Raw genomic sequence first — 16174 nt, forward strand, 5'->3', positions numbered from 1 at the left:
AAGGGATACCTGTTAATTCTTAGTGATATTTTACTACTATAGGAAGCCCTCTTTTCTGAGTGGAATTGAGTGACAGTCTAGTATAGGAAGCTCAATGTCCAACTCTTGTAGCAGAATATACTTTTGCGTTCAATTGGACATGATTATGTCTGTGAGGTCATTCCCTCCCTAAGTAACGATAGATGTGTATCCTTGCCATATTGTCTATTTCATAATTGTTTGGTCTTGGCCTTGGCACAGTGGAATTTATATAGATTTTTTTAAAAACACTACTTTTAGACACTAACTCATTATTAGTAGCAGTCTCATTTTTAATTTGTATTACTGCATTTGTATAAGAAGCATTTCGGCCTGACATGCAAATTCATGTACTCCACTTACCCAAGTGCAAATACATCAGAGTGCTTTGAAAACGGAAGTTTATCTTCCTCTGTATCAGGAGACAACTGCCGTATAATTTCTGGAGCCAAATGGCAGAGCCAGCCATTCGGGATCCGGAGCTTGTTTTCCCGCCTGATAAACAAACACACAGGTTATGACAAAGGTTAGCATATTACGGTAAATACTGTTTTAGTAAAAGCAAAAATGATGGTTTAGGTTTTCTGGGTACCAGTACCTGGGAACATGTGCATAGAGATGGCAAACAATAGAAACTCTCCTCTTACCGTTCAGCACCTTCTGCCTAACACCAATGTGAACCCTTTCTACCCACTCTACCTTTCCAATGGAACAAAATAACCTGAAATTCTTCAAGTTTAACCAATGGCTATATCTGTCATTTATCCTAACCCTATTCATATACTTCCACTAATAACCCCTGGCTAACCTAATCCTCACTTGCATAAGATCCTAACACTAAGGGCTTGAGCACATTACACAAACACGTCACACCTGCGTTGCTCTCTATTGCAGCGCCGCCGCTGACCCATTCAACTATGCTGAATGAGACATAGTTAAAGTGACACTGAAGCGAAAATAAACTTATGAGATAATTAATTGTATGTGTAGTAAGGATAATTAATAGAAGATAAGTAGCAAAGTCCCATATTTTTATTTTTAGTTAAATAGCATTATTCCTAACATGGCATCATTCTGTCATATTTGTAGTTTAAAGTGGAATATAACCCTGCATTTCATCTTTGCTCTAAAACATTATTTACAGCATATTATATGCAACCAGCATTTTTTTTTACTAGACCAGCATTGGAAGGGTTACACACAGAGTTTGAACGTTCAGAGCAGTGAAATGCAGACGCATCTGAACTTTAGATAATGTTATCTTGTGTTTACTTAAAGCGGACCCAAACCAAACATTTTTTTTTTTATTCAAAATATTTAGTTGCACCACTCTGACACATACAAAGATAAATATACACTCCTTCAAGCCTATGAGCATTTCAGTGCATACCTTTTACCCTTCTCTTTTCATAACTAGGGTGATACAGGTGGCAGCCATTAGCAATTCCTCCTTTGCTGGACACCACCTACTCCACCAGTTTGCCGGATTCTGTCCCAGCAATATGAAAGGAAGGGAGGGGTTCCTACAATAAATGTAAAATATTTTATATATTTATATATATGCAGCTGAAAAAAGGCTGCTATTTATCATTATAATTTAGAAAATAGATTTTATTTCTGAAACCTTGTATTTTTAATTTGGGTCCACTTTAAATGTATCAAGTGAGGAATGTGACATTCTCTGACTGTGGAGAAGCTGCTCAAAACAGTCAGAGAGTCAAAGCATGTCTGCCTGAATGAATGAATAAAACCAGTTATTATTAAAATGCAAAGTCAGCTCACAAAGCAAAAACTGTACTTTTGGGAACCTATAACTTCTAAATGAATAATAATACTTATGCACAAATGCAAATATGATAACCGGGTGGCATATAAAAAGTAGGAAAACATGTTTTTATTGAATATTATGTCAGGGTTTTAAACCGCTTTAAAAACCACACTCTGTATTTTAAGCCGTAAAACAGAGCAGAGCTTTTGAACTTTCCTGCAGTAAAACCTTATCTTAAGCTGTCTCTCACTGTTTCTTGGCCGTTAAAGCTATTTGGAAAGCAGGAGTATGCACAAGATGGTCTAATAGCTCTTTTGCATAGATAAAAACTCAAGTGTTTTTACTCTTCCTGCACTGGAAAACAATATGAGACTCATTTTTTTTGCTACTAATGTTCTATTTTTTACCTGTACACATACAATTCATTGGGGTCAATTCATAAAAGGCTGTGCCGGGAAAAAGTCTTGTCGGGAAAATACCGCATTCGGTATTTTAGACTTTTGTGTGCTAATTCATAAAAATGTTTACAGTTGCGATAGAAGTTCGGGGATTTCCCAAACTAAGCTGGCGGTTGCAGGAGAAGCTGCCTGAGTTAATACATTTTCTCTGTGCAGAGACCGAGATACAATAAAATAGGCACCCCCAACTTCCCTTTAGATGTGCAGTTTTTTAAACTGCCTCTGTTTGCCCTGAATCTGCGCTCCGCTGAATCTGTCTATTAGTCTTTCTAAACAATCTATTTAATTGCCACAGCTTAGAAGAACTTTAAGAAATGTTACACATGCAGGCTTTCTGATGTGAAATAACATATGAAAACAGGTACCCAAGAGGTTAAAAAACACAGCCTGGGGTATTCTGGAAAGCCTTGTTTGTTCTGCTCTCTCCGCTGCTGCCTGGGAGATCTGTCTCCATTAACTGTGCTCTTATCCGCACCCTTATCGCCTCTTCAAAGCAAGCGGTATTCTCCGTTCCTAATACTGACTGCTCTAATCTTTATGAATTGACATTTAGTGACATGTGTTGAGATAATCACTGCACAAGGTAATTTACCTCGCTGCTCAGGAATTTCAGCTTTTCATGCGGTAACAGCTTTTATGAATTGACATTTTGCTAAGTGGTCGGTAAAGTCAGCTGTTTTGAGCATGGCCGCATGCGGGAATGCTTTATGAATTGACCCCATTATCTCATTTGTTTATTTTGGATTGAGATTTGCTGTAAAATGCATGCAGCAGTTCATTGTCAGAAAACACTGTTGCGCACGCACAGGCTAGGGCTGTAGTAAAGTTGTATTTCAACTTTACTTTTATTTATATCATTAATCCTAACATTATCTGAGTACAACTCTACAAGGGCTGAATAGTATGTTAGTTTACTCAACATATGCCCAGTAGTTCTCCTTACGTTTAATTCTTCAGGTGTTAAATGTAACACCCACACCATGTGGAATTATCGTTTTTGCTGTCGTCAGGTCACAATGCCCTCTGCGTTCTTTCATCTATTCACTATTACGCAAATCATGCTAGTAGATTAATGAGAAGTTCCTCCAACTAATAAAAGATTATGCTGAAATCAGATTTAGTTAATTTGTTTGCCAATAGTGACCCTCAGACCAGGAGTTCTATCAAATTGGTTAACGTAAAAAGCTGTAATTACAGAGAGGCTGATTGTAGCTGCATTGATTCAGAAATAGAACCAGGTAATAGAATTCTATGAATTCTAATAAGAAAATACTGGAAATGCCCATGTAAATAGCATAATGTGAATAGTACATTCCTGATAGGAGCTCAAGGACTACATATTTTACGTACATTTATTGTTATGCGTATACAAACACTAAACAAAAAGCTGTCAGATGATATCCCATAGTTTTAGTACTCGGTATAGTTTTTTATTCAAATCAGTATGGCCTCTCCCCTACTCTGCCCTTAAACTCAGAAGTTCCTGGTTATCTGCCTGCAGAGATCAAGTAGGTCAGTCAGTCGGGTGGTGGGAGAGGGTTGGTTTTGGGTATGGTTATTTGGGTGCATGGCAATTTGTTTGTATAGGAGGGTTTCAGTAATCCTTGTTGTGACCTTGTACTTAAGAATACCTAAGTCAGGGGTCTCAAACTCGCGGCCCGCGGGCCATTTGCGGCCCTCGATACAATATTTTGTGGCCCTCGCCGGCAAAAGCTTCCTTTTAGTTCGCTTCGGTGCTCCCAAGTAATCCGCAGCATCCCAACCCACTAAACGAGGACTGCAGAGCCCCCAAATCACTTGGGGGGCAATCCGCCGGCATTTACTGGAAGGGGCAGAGCTTTCAGCTTCAGCTCTGCCCCTCCTGACGTCAATCGCCGCACGGATCGCCGCCTCTCCCCGCCCCTCTCTGTGAAGGAAGAGTGAGAGGGGCGGGCAGAGGCGGCGATGCACCGCGATTGTGAAATCCCTTATGCGGCCCAGCCTTATCTGGACTTTGCATTCTGCGGCCCCCCAGGTAAATTGAGTTTGAGACCCCTGACCTAAGTAAACAGAGAGATCAGGAACCCAATGGTGTAGTATCATTAATAAATGGGAAGTTGTACGTTTTTACAGCTATATTCACAAGAGTGGGATCTGTAACCACCGTATAAGCCAGCAGGAAATTAACCCCTCCTCCCAGGTCCTGCTGGAAGCTGGATGGTCGCTCTCCTGAGTTTGTAGTTTTTAGGGAAAGAGTTTTTTTCGGGATACTCATAAGGGTGGAGGCGTTAAAGTGTAAAAATATATATAAACTTCAAAATCTAAACTCTTCCTGGTACTAGCCCGTTTCCTTAGGTTAATACAAAGTGCCTTGCAGTGAGGTGAATGGGATATGGGTGCCCATATCCTATATACCTTGTTGCAAGGCACTGTAATGACCTGAAAAAGCGGGCTAGTACCCATGAAACGCATTGCCTATTTTGTATTTTGAATAAATACGTTTCAAGTACTACTGTTGTTTTTGTAGCCAGGAGAGGTAATAGATTATTATTGTTATTTTAATTATTAGAAGTTTATATATATATTTTTAGACTGAGACAGCAGGACATGCACAAAGTTAGACTGACCAGGGGCTACATTTGAAAATGTGTACCAGGCTTAAAGAGACTCTGTAACATCAAAAACCTCCCCGGGGGGTACTCACCTCGGGTGGGGGAAGCCTCCGGATCCTAATGAGGCTTCCCACGCTGTCCTCTGTCCCACGGGGGTCTTGCTGCAGCCCTCCGAACAGCCGGCGACAGACCCGACTGTAGATTCAATATTTACCTTTGCTGGCTCCAGCGGGGGGCGCTGTGGCTGCTTTCGGCTCGGAAATAGACGGAAATACCCGATCTCCGTTGGGTCCGCTCTACTGCGCAGGCGCCGGAAACTTGCGCCTGCGCAGTAGAGCAGACCCGACGGCGATCGGGTATTTCCGCCTACTTCGGAGCCGACAGCCGTCAGAGCGCCTGCGCAGGAGCCGGGAAGGTAAATATTGACGTCACCGCTGCACGGAGGGCTGCAGCGAGACCCCTGAGGGACGGAGGACGGCGTGGGAAGCCTCATTAGGATCCGGAGGCTTCCCCCACCCGAGGTGAGTACCCCCCAGGGGACGTTTTGACGTTACAGTTCCTCTTTAAAGCTAAGCAGTTAGACTGCAATAGTAAAGATGACAGCCTAGCACATTGGCCTTTAGTTTCGAACCTCTCCTCTTAGTTTGGTCAACTCCCTCACTAATTGGCTGAGGGCAGTTCAGTGTAACGCTGCTGAAATACAATCCATGCTGTGCTCACATGTGTTTACAAAGAAAGCTAGGTATGACAGCACAATTTCTAGGAGAAAAAAAGAGTAAGGGAGGAAACAACATCAGAACTGACTTTAGTCAGAGGCAGTAAAGATGGAAAATGCCTAAAACTGTTTTCTCTTTATTTACTACATACAATTCACTGAAATCAAAATGTGGACAGTTCAATGCATATGTTATGTAAATATAATAAATATTTACCTACTTATGTATGTGTTTTTTTTCTGGTATAGTATGGCTGTCCCTGCTGCTTTAACGGAGGACTACTAGATTAACTATAAATCTGGCTGATATCTTAAAGCTACAGCTGTGTGGAATATTTCAATCTTTGGCATATTTTAATCTATTTGTACACTAAAAGACAAAGTCAAAGACAAACACTTATATCGCGCTTTTCTCCTGGCGGACTCAAAGCGCCAGAGCTGCAGCCACAAGTACACGCTCTATAGGCAGTAGCAGTGTTAGGGAGACTTGCCTAAGGTCTCCTGCTGAATAGGTGCTGGCTTACTGAACAGGCAGAGCCGAGATTCGAACCCTGGTCTCCTGTGTCAGAGGCAGAGCCCTTAACTATTACACCATACAGCCACCACACTAATTTCTCCATTTACAGCTAGAGTTCAGTAGGCTCAGTAGCTGTGGCAAGACGGAAACCACAAAGCCACCAAGAGGAAGTACAATGTATTCTTTAAATTCACTTCACAATCAAGTAACTAATTAATTGTTATTGTAATGTTTGTGTGTGCTACAGATTGCATAAAATGGAAATATTCCAAAGGAAAAGAAGAATTCCAGAGGGCAGAAGCTAAAATATGGATCACAGAGGGAAAAGATAAGACATGATGTCCTCTCTTATCCTTCAGTGTGTTTCATTGTATGTTATGCTCTGAAATACTGAATGCCAAGACTGCAGTCACTGAGGAAAATAGCACAAGTTCCTCAGCAAGCCTATACACAAATGGATGGAAAGTATATTATTCTCTTAATAAAAGAACTGCAGTCAAAAGCTATTGGAATCAAGAACACTTGGAAAGAAGTCCCCACAGGAAAATCGCAAATGTGAGATTATTATTGTCCGATCCAGTCAAACGTGTACATTCTTATTACTACACTTGATAACATATTTTACCTGTAATTCTGAAGTGTTCAGTATAAGAAACAGCTTACCTTCTAAACCTGACAGATATAACTAAGCTTGCAGTCCATCCTCTCATAAAGCAGATCTTGTTAATTTCCCTCTGTAAATCTATTGCCTCATTTCCACTATACTTCATAGTTAAAGTTATTGCAAAACGGGCTAACATACAGTAAATATGACAGAGGAGCTCTCCATTGCTCCCTTGTCTTAAGAGAAGGTGGCAGTTTATCATAGGTCATATTAATGTCAAGTGCTGCCTTACAGAAGGTAGGATGACTCTGACCATCAGTGACTAAAAAAGGACAGGTCATGCTTTTAACTCTTTCTGATCTTTTTAAGAGCTTAGCCATGTCTGCCCCAGCACTAACTTTTACATCCGCTGTGCGGGGGGACGTGGGTGATCTCTGTTTGCTGTGACGGGGATGCTGGCGGGGCCTTTACCTCCTTGCACTAGTGGAAGAGGTAATCCATCACTTGGGGGGAGACTGGCACTGGCTCACTTATTCTAGCTCCGCCCAGCAAGGAACGCATGGCAGCGCGTAATAGGATATTATGCAGCATGATGCCGGTGGGGATCAAAGTGTTGGATCTAGCCCAACATGTTTATCTGAGGGGCCTGACACTGTGTTGGAATAGGCCTGATGGCAGTGCAGGCAGTGGAAGTCCAAATGCATCATGTAATGTTTAAATTACATGATGCAGCAGCTCATAGGCGCAACGTCTTATTGCGTACGAAACAAAGTCCAAGACTTCCAGCACCACGCTGGAGGGGATGAAAGTCTTGGACTTTGTTTCGTACTTGGACTTTGTTTCTGGAAATTGGTAAGGGGTACTCAGTACCCCTATACACATATTACCTGGGGAGAGGCGGGCATCTGGGGGTTCCTTTCTTAAAGGGTATTCCCAGATGCCACCATGAATACCCCAGGGTGTCATCGGCCCCACCTCCTCCTGGGCACCGGAGGTGAAGAAGAAACCCATGTTCATAGATTGAACAAGGCCTCTGGAGGAGAGGGGTACATGAAAGATATGGACTCCAGCACTCTCCATCAACTTCTTCTTTATCTAGCCACAGTTCAAAGGTACAACAAGTGCCCCCTGTCTGGAGGAGAGGGGGAGGCTCGGCTGCCCCTCTCCTTAAGACTGAGCCACCCATACCACGGACCATGTGGCCTGGTATAGCTCCGGGTGCAGAGCCCCTTGTGGCTGGGGCTCCACATTCTGGCTACCACAGTCTGCATGGGGGTCAAGGAGTTAAAGAAGTTCTGGAGGGGGACCCCACATCTTTTTTTTTATTTATATGTATGTATGTCGGACTAATATGAGTGTACATTGTAAGTATAATGAAAATTAAAAATTACGACTGCAATTTTACGCAATACACAAAATTACGACTCAAAATCAAAAGTGAAATGGTGATCCATTCCACTTGTTATCGAAATTACAAGTGTAATCAAACATGTAAAATTAACGACAAAGTTGCTCAAAATCAAAATGGCCATTACGAACATCAGCCAATAGTGCTATGTACATAAAATGATTTCCCTCAGTTTCTCTTACCACATGTCTTAGTTCTTTATATCTAGGATGAGGGGTCCAGCTACCAGAATAAGCTCTGCTAATATACACCTTGGCCTCAGTGTAGCATAGTAAGTCACTTGGTGTGCAGTTTCTGTACTAAAATGAATACGCTGTACACATGCGTATATATTTTATGCAGTGCTCTCTAATGGTTGTAAAGAGTAATGATAGGCAAGAAACTGCTCAAAACTAGGGATGGAATTTGACTGGTCCATTTTCAAGCTTCATAAATTTGCCTACACAATTTGCATAAAATTGCATCAACTCTGAATTATTTGCAACTCAATGTCCATTTCTCCTCAAAACCTTCCAACAGCTGAAACGTAGTAGCAGCAAAGGGTAAAAAGCAGTCCAAGCTTGAAGTAACAGCAAACAGAAAAAAGGATTCCACACGGGAAAAAAAATACATGAAAGCAATAACAACAGCTGACATGGAGACTGTATTTTGGCACACAGACATTAATCTTACTCCACCTAATATATGCTGTTTGGCCACAGTTTGTGAATATGAAGATTTGCCGCTATCGGGTATCTTGGCCTATTACATGGTGCAAAGTGGGCTCAGTCACGGGGACCATTTTATGGATAAAGTACATATATGTTTTTAAAGTGAATCCAAGGTGAGAATAAACTGACGAGATAAACAATTGTTTTTATCCTCCTACACCTAAAAATGACTTTTTTAAAGATGTCTCATGGTTTTATTTTATATTTAAACATTTACAAAGTAGATTGAATTGTCTCTTCTCGGTGGCAGCCCAATAAGAGTCCCTGGGCCACATGCAATTCTCTTTTTCACCTGAGTTTTCACCTAGGAGATAATTTTTAATCTTCGATTCTAAATAACTTTCCAGCACTTTTAAACTATAAAAGTACCAAAAAGAAGGTGAAAAAGTACTAAAAAAATTATTTTGAGCATTTTCTTGCTTTCTGGTGGCTTAAAACGCATTTTATAGACATATTTGAAAATATCACCTAGGAGAAAACTCAGGAGAAAAAGGTGAATTGAATATGGGCCCCAGAGTTAAAATACATGAACTATAGACCTTTTCTATCTCCCTCTGCTCTCAGAAGTTGTATTCTGCCAGGACAACTTTTTTATGGCTGTAGTTTGCTTATCAGTGATGTTTACTATATTCCTGACACAGTACTAACAAGACAGAAGCTGCCACTTCCATGCCTGAAAATTAACCCTTTTAGGCAGGCATACAAACGTTTATCTCATCATATATCGTGTCACCTCGGGTACACTTTAAGTGATTGTCTTTATGTGAAAACTGTGCCTTATATAGATTAGCTAGCTAACCTTTTTATGAAAACCTACCAGTAATTGTAAACCAGCAGGGAAGCAAACTGTTCAATAAAAAAAGGGTTTGGTGAGCTGAATGAAGTAATGAAGAGTTTGTGGGGTGGAAATGATGAGAATCAGGCTATCGTCCAATGTGACCTGTCATAGGGCCATGGTTTCATATGGAATAAATTATCTCTTCACATGTCTGGTATAAAGGCTAGCAACCTCCGCAGTCTGCCTGCCCTAAGACCATAAAACAATGCAGCCGGGTGTTTAAAGATAACCTTGAAGCATATAATTAGAAGGTTTTTATTCTGTTGTTGGAACTGATGTTTAATGCATCCCAAGCCTTTCAAACCCCAGCGAGGCAGCATAGAAAGCCCACAGTAGACCGCGCCAGGTGTCTTCATTTCCTGACTGCGCAGCTCATCCTGACACATCATAAGAAAAATAATTGCTCAACATCATTTTTTGCTGTGTTTTAATTGCAAGTTATGGTACAATGAAACGCTCCTCATGAAAGGCACGGAAGAAAGGATCTCCTACATAATAACGCAGAAACTTTACAGCTGCAAACTGCAGTTTCAACACTTATTTACAAACTTGCTTCAATTAACTAATAATGACCCTGACAGTATGCAGAAAAAGGACAGGGGGCTGATAAGGCGAGGCAGGAAAAAAGGGCGCAGGAGCCCTCACGGAAAAAAATGGCGTCACCATAGGTGCCTATGATAAAAGACACATTTTGTGTCAAAAACAGGAAAAATGGGCTCATGGTGTCTGCTGTTGGTGCAGAATTCATCTCCTTTGCCGCAAATCGCGGCTGCTATGAAGGTAAATTTGGGCACCAGGAGGTGCCCGATTAGTGGCAACAGGGGGCTATTAATGCAGGAAGGCTTGCGGTTATCACAATCGCCTTGTGGATAACAAGATTGTGGCATTACATAGCGAGCGCGGCTGTAGATTGGGGGGTAGCTTTAAGAGGGGAATTTAGTGTTAGGAGCCACCGGAGGGGTCAGGTTTAGGGACCAATGGGGGGGGGGGTCTTAAGGTTAGGCACCACCAGGGGGGGTAAGGGTTGGGCACCACCTGGGGGGTTATAGGGTTAGGCACTAGCTGGGGGGGGTTAGAGTTAGGCACCACTAGGGGGATCTTAGGGTTAGGCATCACCAGGGGGGTTTAGGGTTAGGCACCACCTGGGGGGTTATAGGATTAGGCACTACCAGGGGGGTCTTAGGGTTTTTTTCCAGACCTTTTTTTCCAGACGCCTTTATTTCTATATATATGTATGCCTGATTAGGAGCCATGACTCCAGCAGGCCTTTTCGTCCTATAGATTTTAGCTTGATGCATGCAGCACAGTGAATCTGTATTAGCTAGATGAGGCTCCCGGGTCTTCTTTCCTTTTGTTCACAAAACACTGTACTTTGTCAACAGAAAGGGGAAGGCATTGTTTTTATTTTTCCTCGCACTGCTATTTTTATTCATAGCAATTTACTCCACCAGTAACTTTATTCATCCTCACTGCTGTCACACCGAGATTTATTTTAGAGATCGATGCTGATCTCCATTTGAAGCAGCCAGCTATCCTGAGGTAGATATTTCTACTATACAGAATGAGGGACTCTGGACTTTTTTAACAGCTGTTATAAGGACGGTCCACGTAAAAAATAGTACAATCAGGAAAATATACTGAAATGTCTGTACAGAAGATAACTTGGATACAGTACTTAACTATAGGAATAGCAGTCATACTTGTTCACTGTGTAAGCTGTAATCCACCATCATCTTGCACTGTTAACTGTTGTGTTGTTTATAATGTATGATCATACCTTTAATTTGCATACATGAAAAAAGGGCACAGGGGATCGCCGCTAGTACAGTATTGGTATAATTAGCTATATTCTACTACTGTTTTCCGATAGTAAAATATCGGTAATATTTACCAATATTTTACTATTGCTAAATCTAACCCTACTCTCACACACAGAATCCTCCCTTTACCGATGCCTAACCCGAAGACCCCCCCCCCCCCTCAGGTGGTGCATAACTCTAAGACCCGCCCCCTTGGTGATACCTAAACTTAAGACCCCCTCGGTGGTGCCCAACGCTAAATCACCCGGTAAACCGTAACTCCCCCCGTGCCACAAAGCCGTGATATGTGGCAAAGAAGGTAAATTTCAGCACCCGGAGGAACCTGATTAGGGGAAGAAAGTATAAATTTGGTGTCCAGAGGTGCCTGATAGAATCGCACGCACCAGGGGCTTGCGGAAATGCAAATCGCAGCATTGCATTTGCTACAAAGAAGCTACATTTCGGCACCCAGAGGAACCGCCAGGGGGGGGTTAAGGTGTAGATCCCATTCCCTGCACAGCAAGTTCCCTAATGAGATTCTAAAATGACTACCCCTACAGTTGCTATAAGTTAGCATAATGGTACTCCAGAAGAGATTTTGTTAATCAGCTAAGACATCTTGATATGCATGCAAGGTATAATGCTAGAGGCATGAGGCTCTGGATGATGCAGATGACAGAGGAGAGCCTAGTAGGAGGAAGATGGACCCTGGAGAGGTGAATTCTCCCTCTGCTGTAAACTGTGGGGTTGGGGCACCCTCTATACTTGGTGGGGGTCACCTGCCAGCTATACTGGGGGGAGGGGGGTCATCTGATTACCTATACTGGGAAGAGGGGTCATCTGGCTAACTATAATGGGAGGTCATCAAGTTACCTATACTGACACCCAGTGTCACCCTCCCTAATCAGTGTCACCCTCCTCCCTCTCAGTGTCACCCTCCCTACCCAGTGTTACCCTCATTCCACCTAGTTTCACCCTCCCCACCTACTGTAACCCTCCTCCCACCCACCACCCAGTGTCACCCTCCTCCCATCCAGTGCCACCCTCCGCACTCAGCGCCACCCTCTTCCCACCCAGTGTCCCCTTCCCAGCTGCACCCAGTGTCACCCACCCATCCCACTTAGCAGCTCCATCACACCCTACCAGCACCCAGTGGAGGGAACATTTGATGCATTTTGCTTTGAGGTAAAATGTGCTGCATTTGATATTTGTGGGGCAAATATATGTGTATTTCCATGTATCAGAGGTACTGTTTGCTGCATTTGACCTGTTTCCTGCATGTCATGTGTGCATTTTAACATGTGTGGGAGGTAATGTTTGCCTCATTGCATGTGGCGGAGGTATCATTTACTGCATTTCATGTGTGGGAGTTAACGTTTTCTACATTGCAGGTGTGGGCATTTAATGCGTCTGAGGTAATGTTTGTCTCATTGCATGTATTGGAGGTATTGTTTGCTGCATTTCATGAATTTAAAATTCATTTTTTTTTTTTTGGCGGGGAGGAGGGGGGTCTGTAAATAATCTTCACCGGGTATCAAATACCCTAGCTACGCCACTGAATTTCTCATCATACTAAAGACTTATTGGGAGACCTGGAAGGAGGAAGCAGTAATTCACATATTCAAATAAGAGGAAATCTTCAAATAAGAGGAAATCCTGAGGAATCATCAACTCTCAGGAAGATAGTGGCATATGGCAACAGGATCTAGATAGGATGGCTATACGGGCAGATAAATGGCAGATGAAATTCAATGTTGAAAAATGTAAAGTCATGCATTTTGGTCGTACCAATGGTCTAGCACCATACAAAATAAACGGGATACAGATGAGGACATCAAACTTGGTAAAAGACTTAGGAGTACTCATCGACAACAAGTTAAATAATCATATTCAATGTCAAGCCGCTGCAGGTAAAATACAATTTTGGGATGCATTTAAAGGGACATAAAAACTCGAGATGCTAGCATAATATTGCCCCTGTTTAACTCTCTAGTAAGGTCACATCTGGAATATGGAATTCAGTTCTGGGCACCACATTACAGGAAAGATATTGCAGTCTTAGAGCAGGTGTAGAGACGAGCAAAAAAATGGATTCGTTAGATGGAAGGTCTCACTTACCAAGAAAGGTTAGATAAACTGGGTTTATTTAGTCTAGAGAAAAGACGCCTTAGAGAAGATCTAATTAACATGTATAAATACATCAGAGGGCAATATAAAAGCTTGGCGGATGAGCTTTTTGTCCCTAGGCCTTCACACAGGACTAGAGGACATGATCTGCGCATGGAGGAAAAACATTTTAGCCATTGATTTAGGAAAGGGTTCTTAACAGTAAGAGTGATTAAGATGTGGAATGCATTGCCACAGGAAGTAGCTATGGCAAATTCTATATCTGCATTTAAAGGGGGCTTAGCTGCTTTCCTTGTGTTGAAAGACATCCATGGCTATAATTACTAGGTATTGCCCAGTAGTGTTGATTCAGGGATTTTATCTGATTGCCATCTGGAGTCGGGAAGGAATTTTTTTCCCTTTTGGGCCTAATTGGACCATGCCTTGTAAGTGTTTTTCGCCTTCCTCTGGATCAATAAGGATATGTGAGGGAGCAGGCTGGTGTTGTACTTTATTTTCTGGTTGAACTCGATGGACTTATGTCTTTTTTCAACCCAAATAACTATGTAACTATATATGTATATTATTTTCATATTACTTCAGCACCCGATAATTAAAAACCCACTGATTATTTTGACATGCTAATATTACGCTAGGTGGCCTTTAAATATTCATTTTTCATCATATATTAAATTTAGATGGCCCACAGTTTTGACAAGTGTGCCATAAATGTGAACTTGCCAATAAAATATTGTAGTAAATAAATTCTTATGATAAAAAATAACTAAAAAAATAAAGTACTAAAAAAAACCAACTATCTGCTAAACAGAGATCTGAGAAGGACGTTCTAAATTGTGTGGTTAAGTCTGGCCTACCAATTGCTAATGGCATACGAATTGGCGTTACCATCCCTTAATCCATATTAGCTAGCTAATGAAACCGATGGTGTATTTGGCCGGAATTATAAAATGTGGTGAAAAGATATCATATTATACTGTATAATAATTTGACTCAGTTATTATTTCGTATTTTTATAGCGTTAACATTTTCCGCAGTGCTGTACAGAGTATATTGTCTTGTCACTAACTGTCCCTCAGAGGGGCTCCCAATCTAATCCCTACCATAGTCCTATGTCTATGCGTGTATCATGTAGTGTACTTATCGCAGTCAAGGGCCAATTAAGGGGGAAGCCAATTAACTTATCTGTATATTTTTGGTATGTGGGAGGAAACCAGAGTACCTGGAAGAAACCTATGCAGACACAGGGAGAACAAACAAACTCTGTGCAGATAGTGCCCTCACTGGGAAACAAACCGGGGGCCGAGCGCTACAAGACAAGCATGCTAATCACTATGCTACCGTGCTGCCCACGGATTTGTTGCATTCACTTTCTCATAGAAAGATTATCCATTCAACATTCCATATTATCACAAAACTTTGCAGTTTCATTTACAAGCACACTCATTTCAGGCTTAGCAGCATTTAAAGTTCTGTACATTCTAAAAAATCCCTCCTGTGGTGTGACCCAACCTAAATTGTAAAGAAAAAGTCATTACGCTCCATCTGGATGCTTTCCTTTTGTTGAATATTTTTCATCTGTGGTGGAACACAGCATTTTTCTCTGTTGCTTTTAAAAGGACTGCATATAAATACAGTCATAATCGTTCTTTTCTTTAAAAATGCATTAGTTTTAAATCTGCAATGAATGGTATCAGCATTATCACAAAACCGGTTGACAAATTCACTGCAGCCACTGGCCTTGAATATTTCTGTTATGAATTGAAGACTGAAAATGGGATCTCTGGCTGTCAGTGACATGAAAGGTAATCCGTAATACTTAGGGCTAGAGATGGTCAATGCGATGCTTATAATTTTGAGTTGATGCAAACTGTATGTTAAATATATGCAAATGTCGCAGTATGGAGTTGGACCAATTAAATGCAGTAGCTGATTGTTTTGACTGGCCCAATTCCTAGCAGAATACACACTGTATATATAAATTAACATAACAAGTTGGGACAAAACTGGTTGCATAAGTCGATTGCACATGCTGTAAGATGTTGGGCGGACATGCCCAATCGGGTGCAATTTTGAGACGACCGACGAACGCGACGAAACCCCCAGCGTTGTCCCCCCAATGTTAAATGTACCCCTCTCGACGCCTAGTGCAAGTTATGCATTACATGTCCGCAGCCTCCGCTTGTCCTCCTGCAGGCTCCATGCGCACTCCGCTCTACATACATGTGCGCCCCACGTGGTTGCCTAATAAGGGCGCACGTATGATGTCAGACGTCACACGCGCAACCGCGTTACTAGGCAAACACATGGTGCATGTGTATGGAGAACAAAGTGCGACCGGAAGCCACCGGGGGACAGGCGGAGGCTGTGGATAGGTAACATATCACTTGCACTGGGCACGGAAGGACATTTAACATTAGGGGATAGCATCGGGGTGGCGAGGCGGTCGGATGCAGTGTCACAAGGATTTCAGCATGAAATTGATCGGGAATCGGCCTGTGATGTATGGGCAGCCAACAGATCTCTCTCTAATCAGATTCGATTAGAGAGAGATTTGTCTCTTGGTCAAATCTACACATCATTGCTAGATGTATGGCTACCTAAAGCCAGAAGATCAGCAGGAC

The 16174-nt window shown here is 42.0% G+C and overlaps 1 protein-coding gene across 2 annotated transcripts in view; it reads right to left on the reverse strand.

The window, feature by feature from the left end:
* The window catches only part of KSR2 (kinase suppressor of ras 2), a 550925-nt gene that overhangs the window by 21251 nt on the left and 513500 nt on the right, over positions 1-16174 (reverse strand). For both annotated transcript variants that reach the window (XM_068246131.1, XM_068246140.1), the window contains exon 17: positions 382-513. In XM_068246131.1, the coding sequence (XP_068102232.1) occupies positions 382-513 (132 nt within the window). The remainder of the gene's footprint in view (positions 1-381; positions 514-16174) is intronic.

Source organism: Hyperolius riggenbachi, chromosome 1, assembly GCF_040937935.1.
Source record: "Hyperolius riggenbachi isolate aHypRig1 chromosome 1, aHypRig1.pri, whole genome shotgun sequence".
NCBI lineage: Eukaryota > Metazoa > Chordata > Amphibia > Anura > Hyperoliidae > Hyperolius > Hyperolius riggenbachi.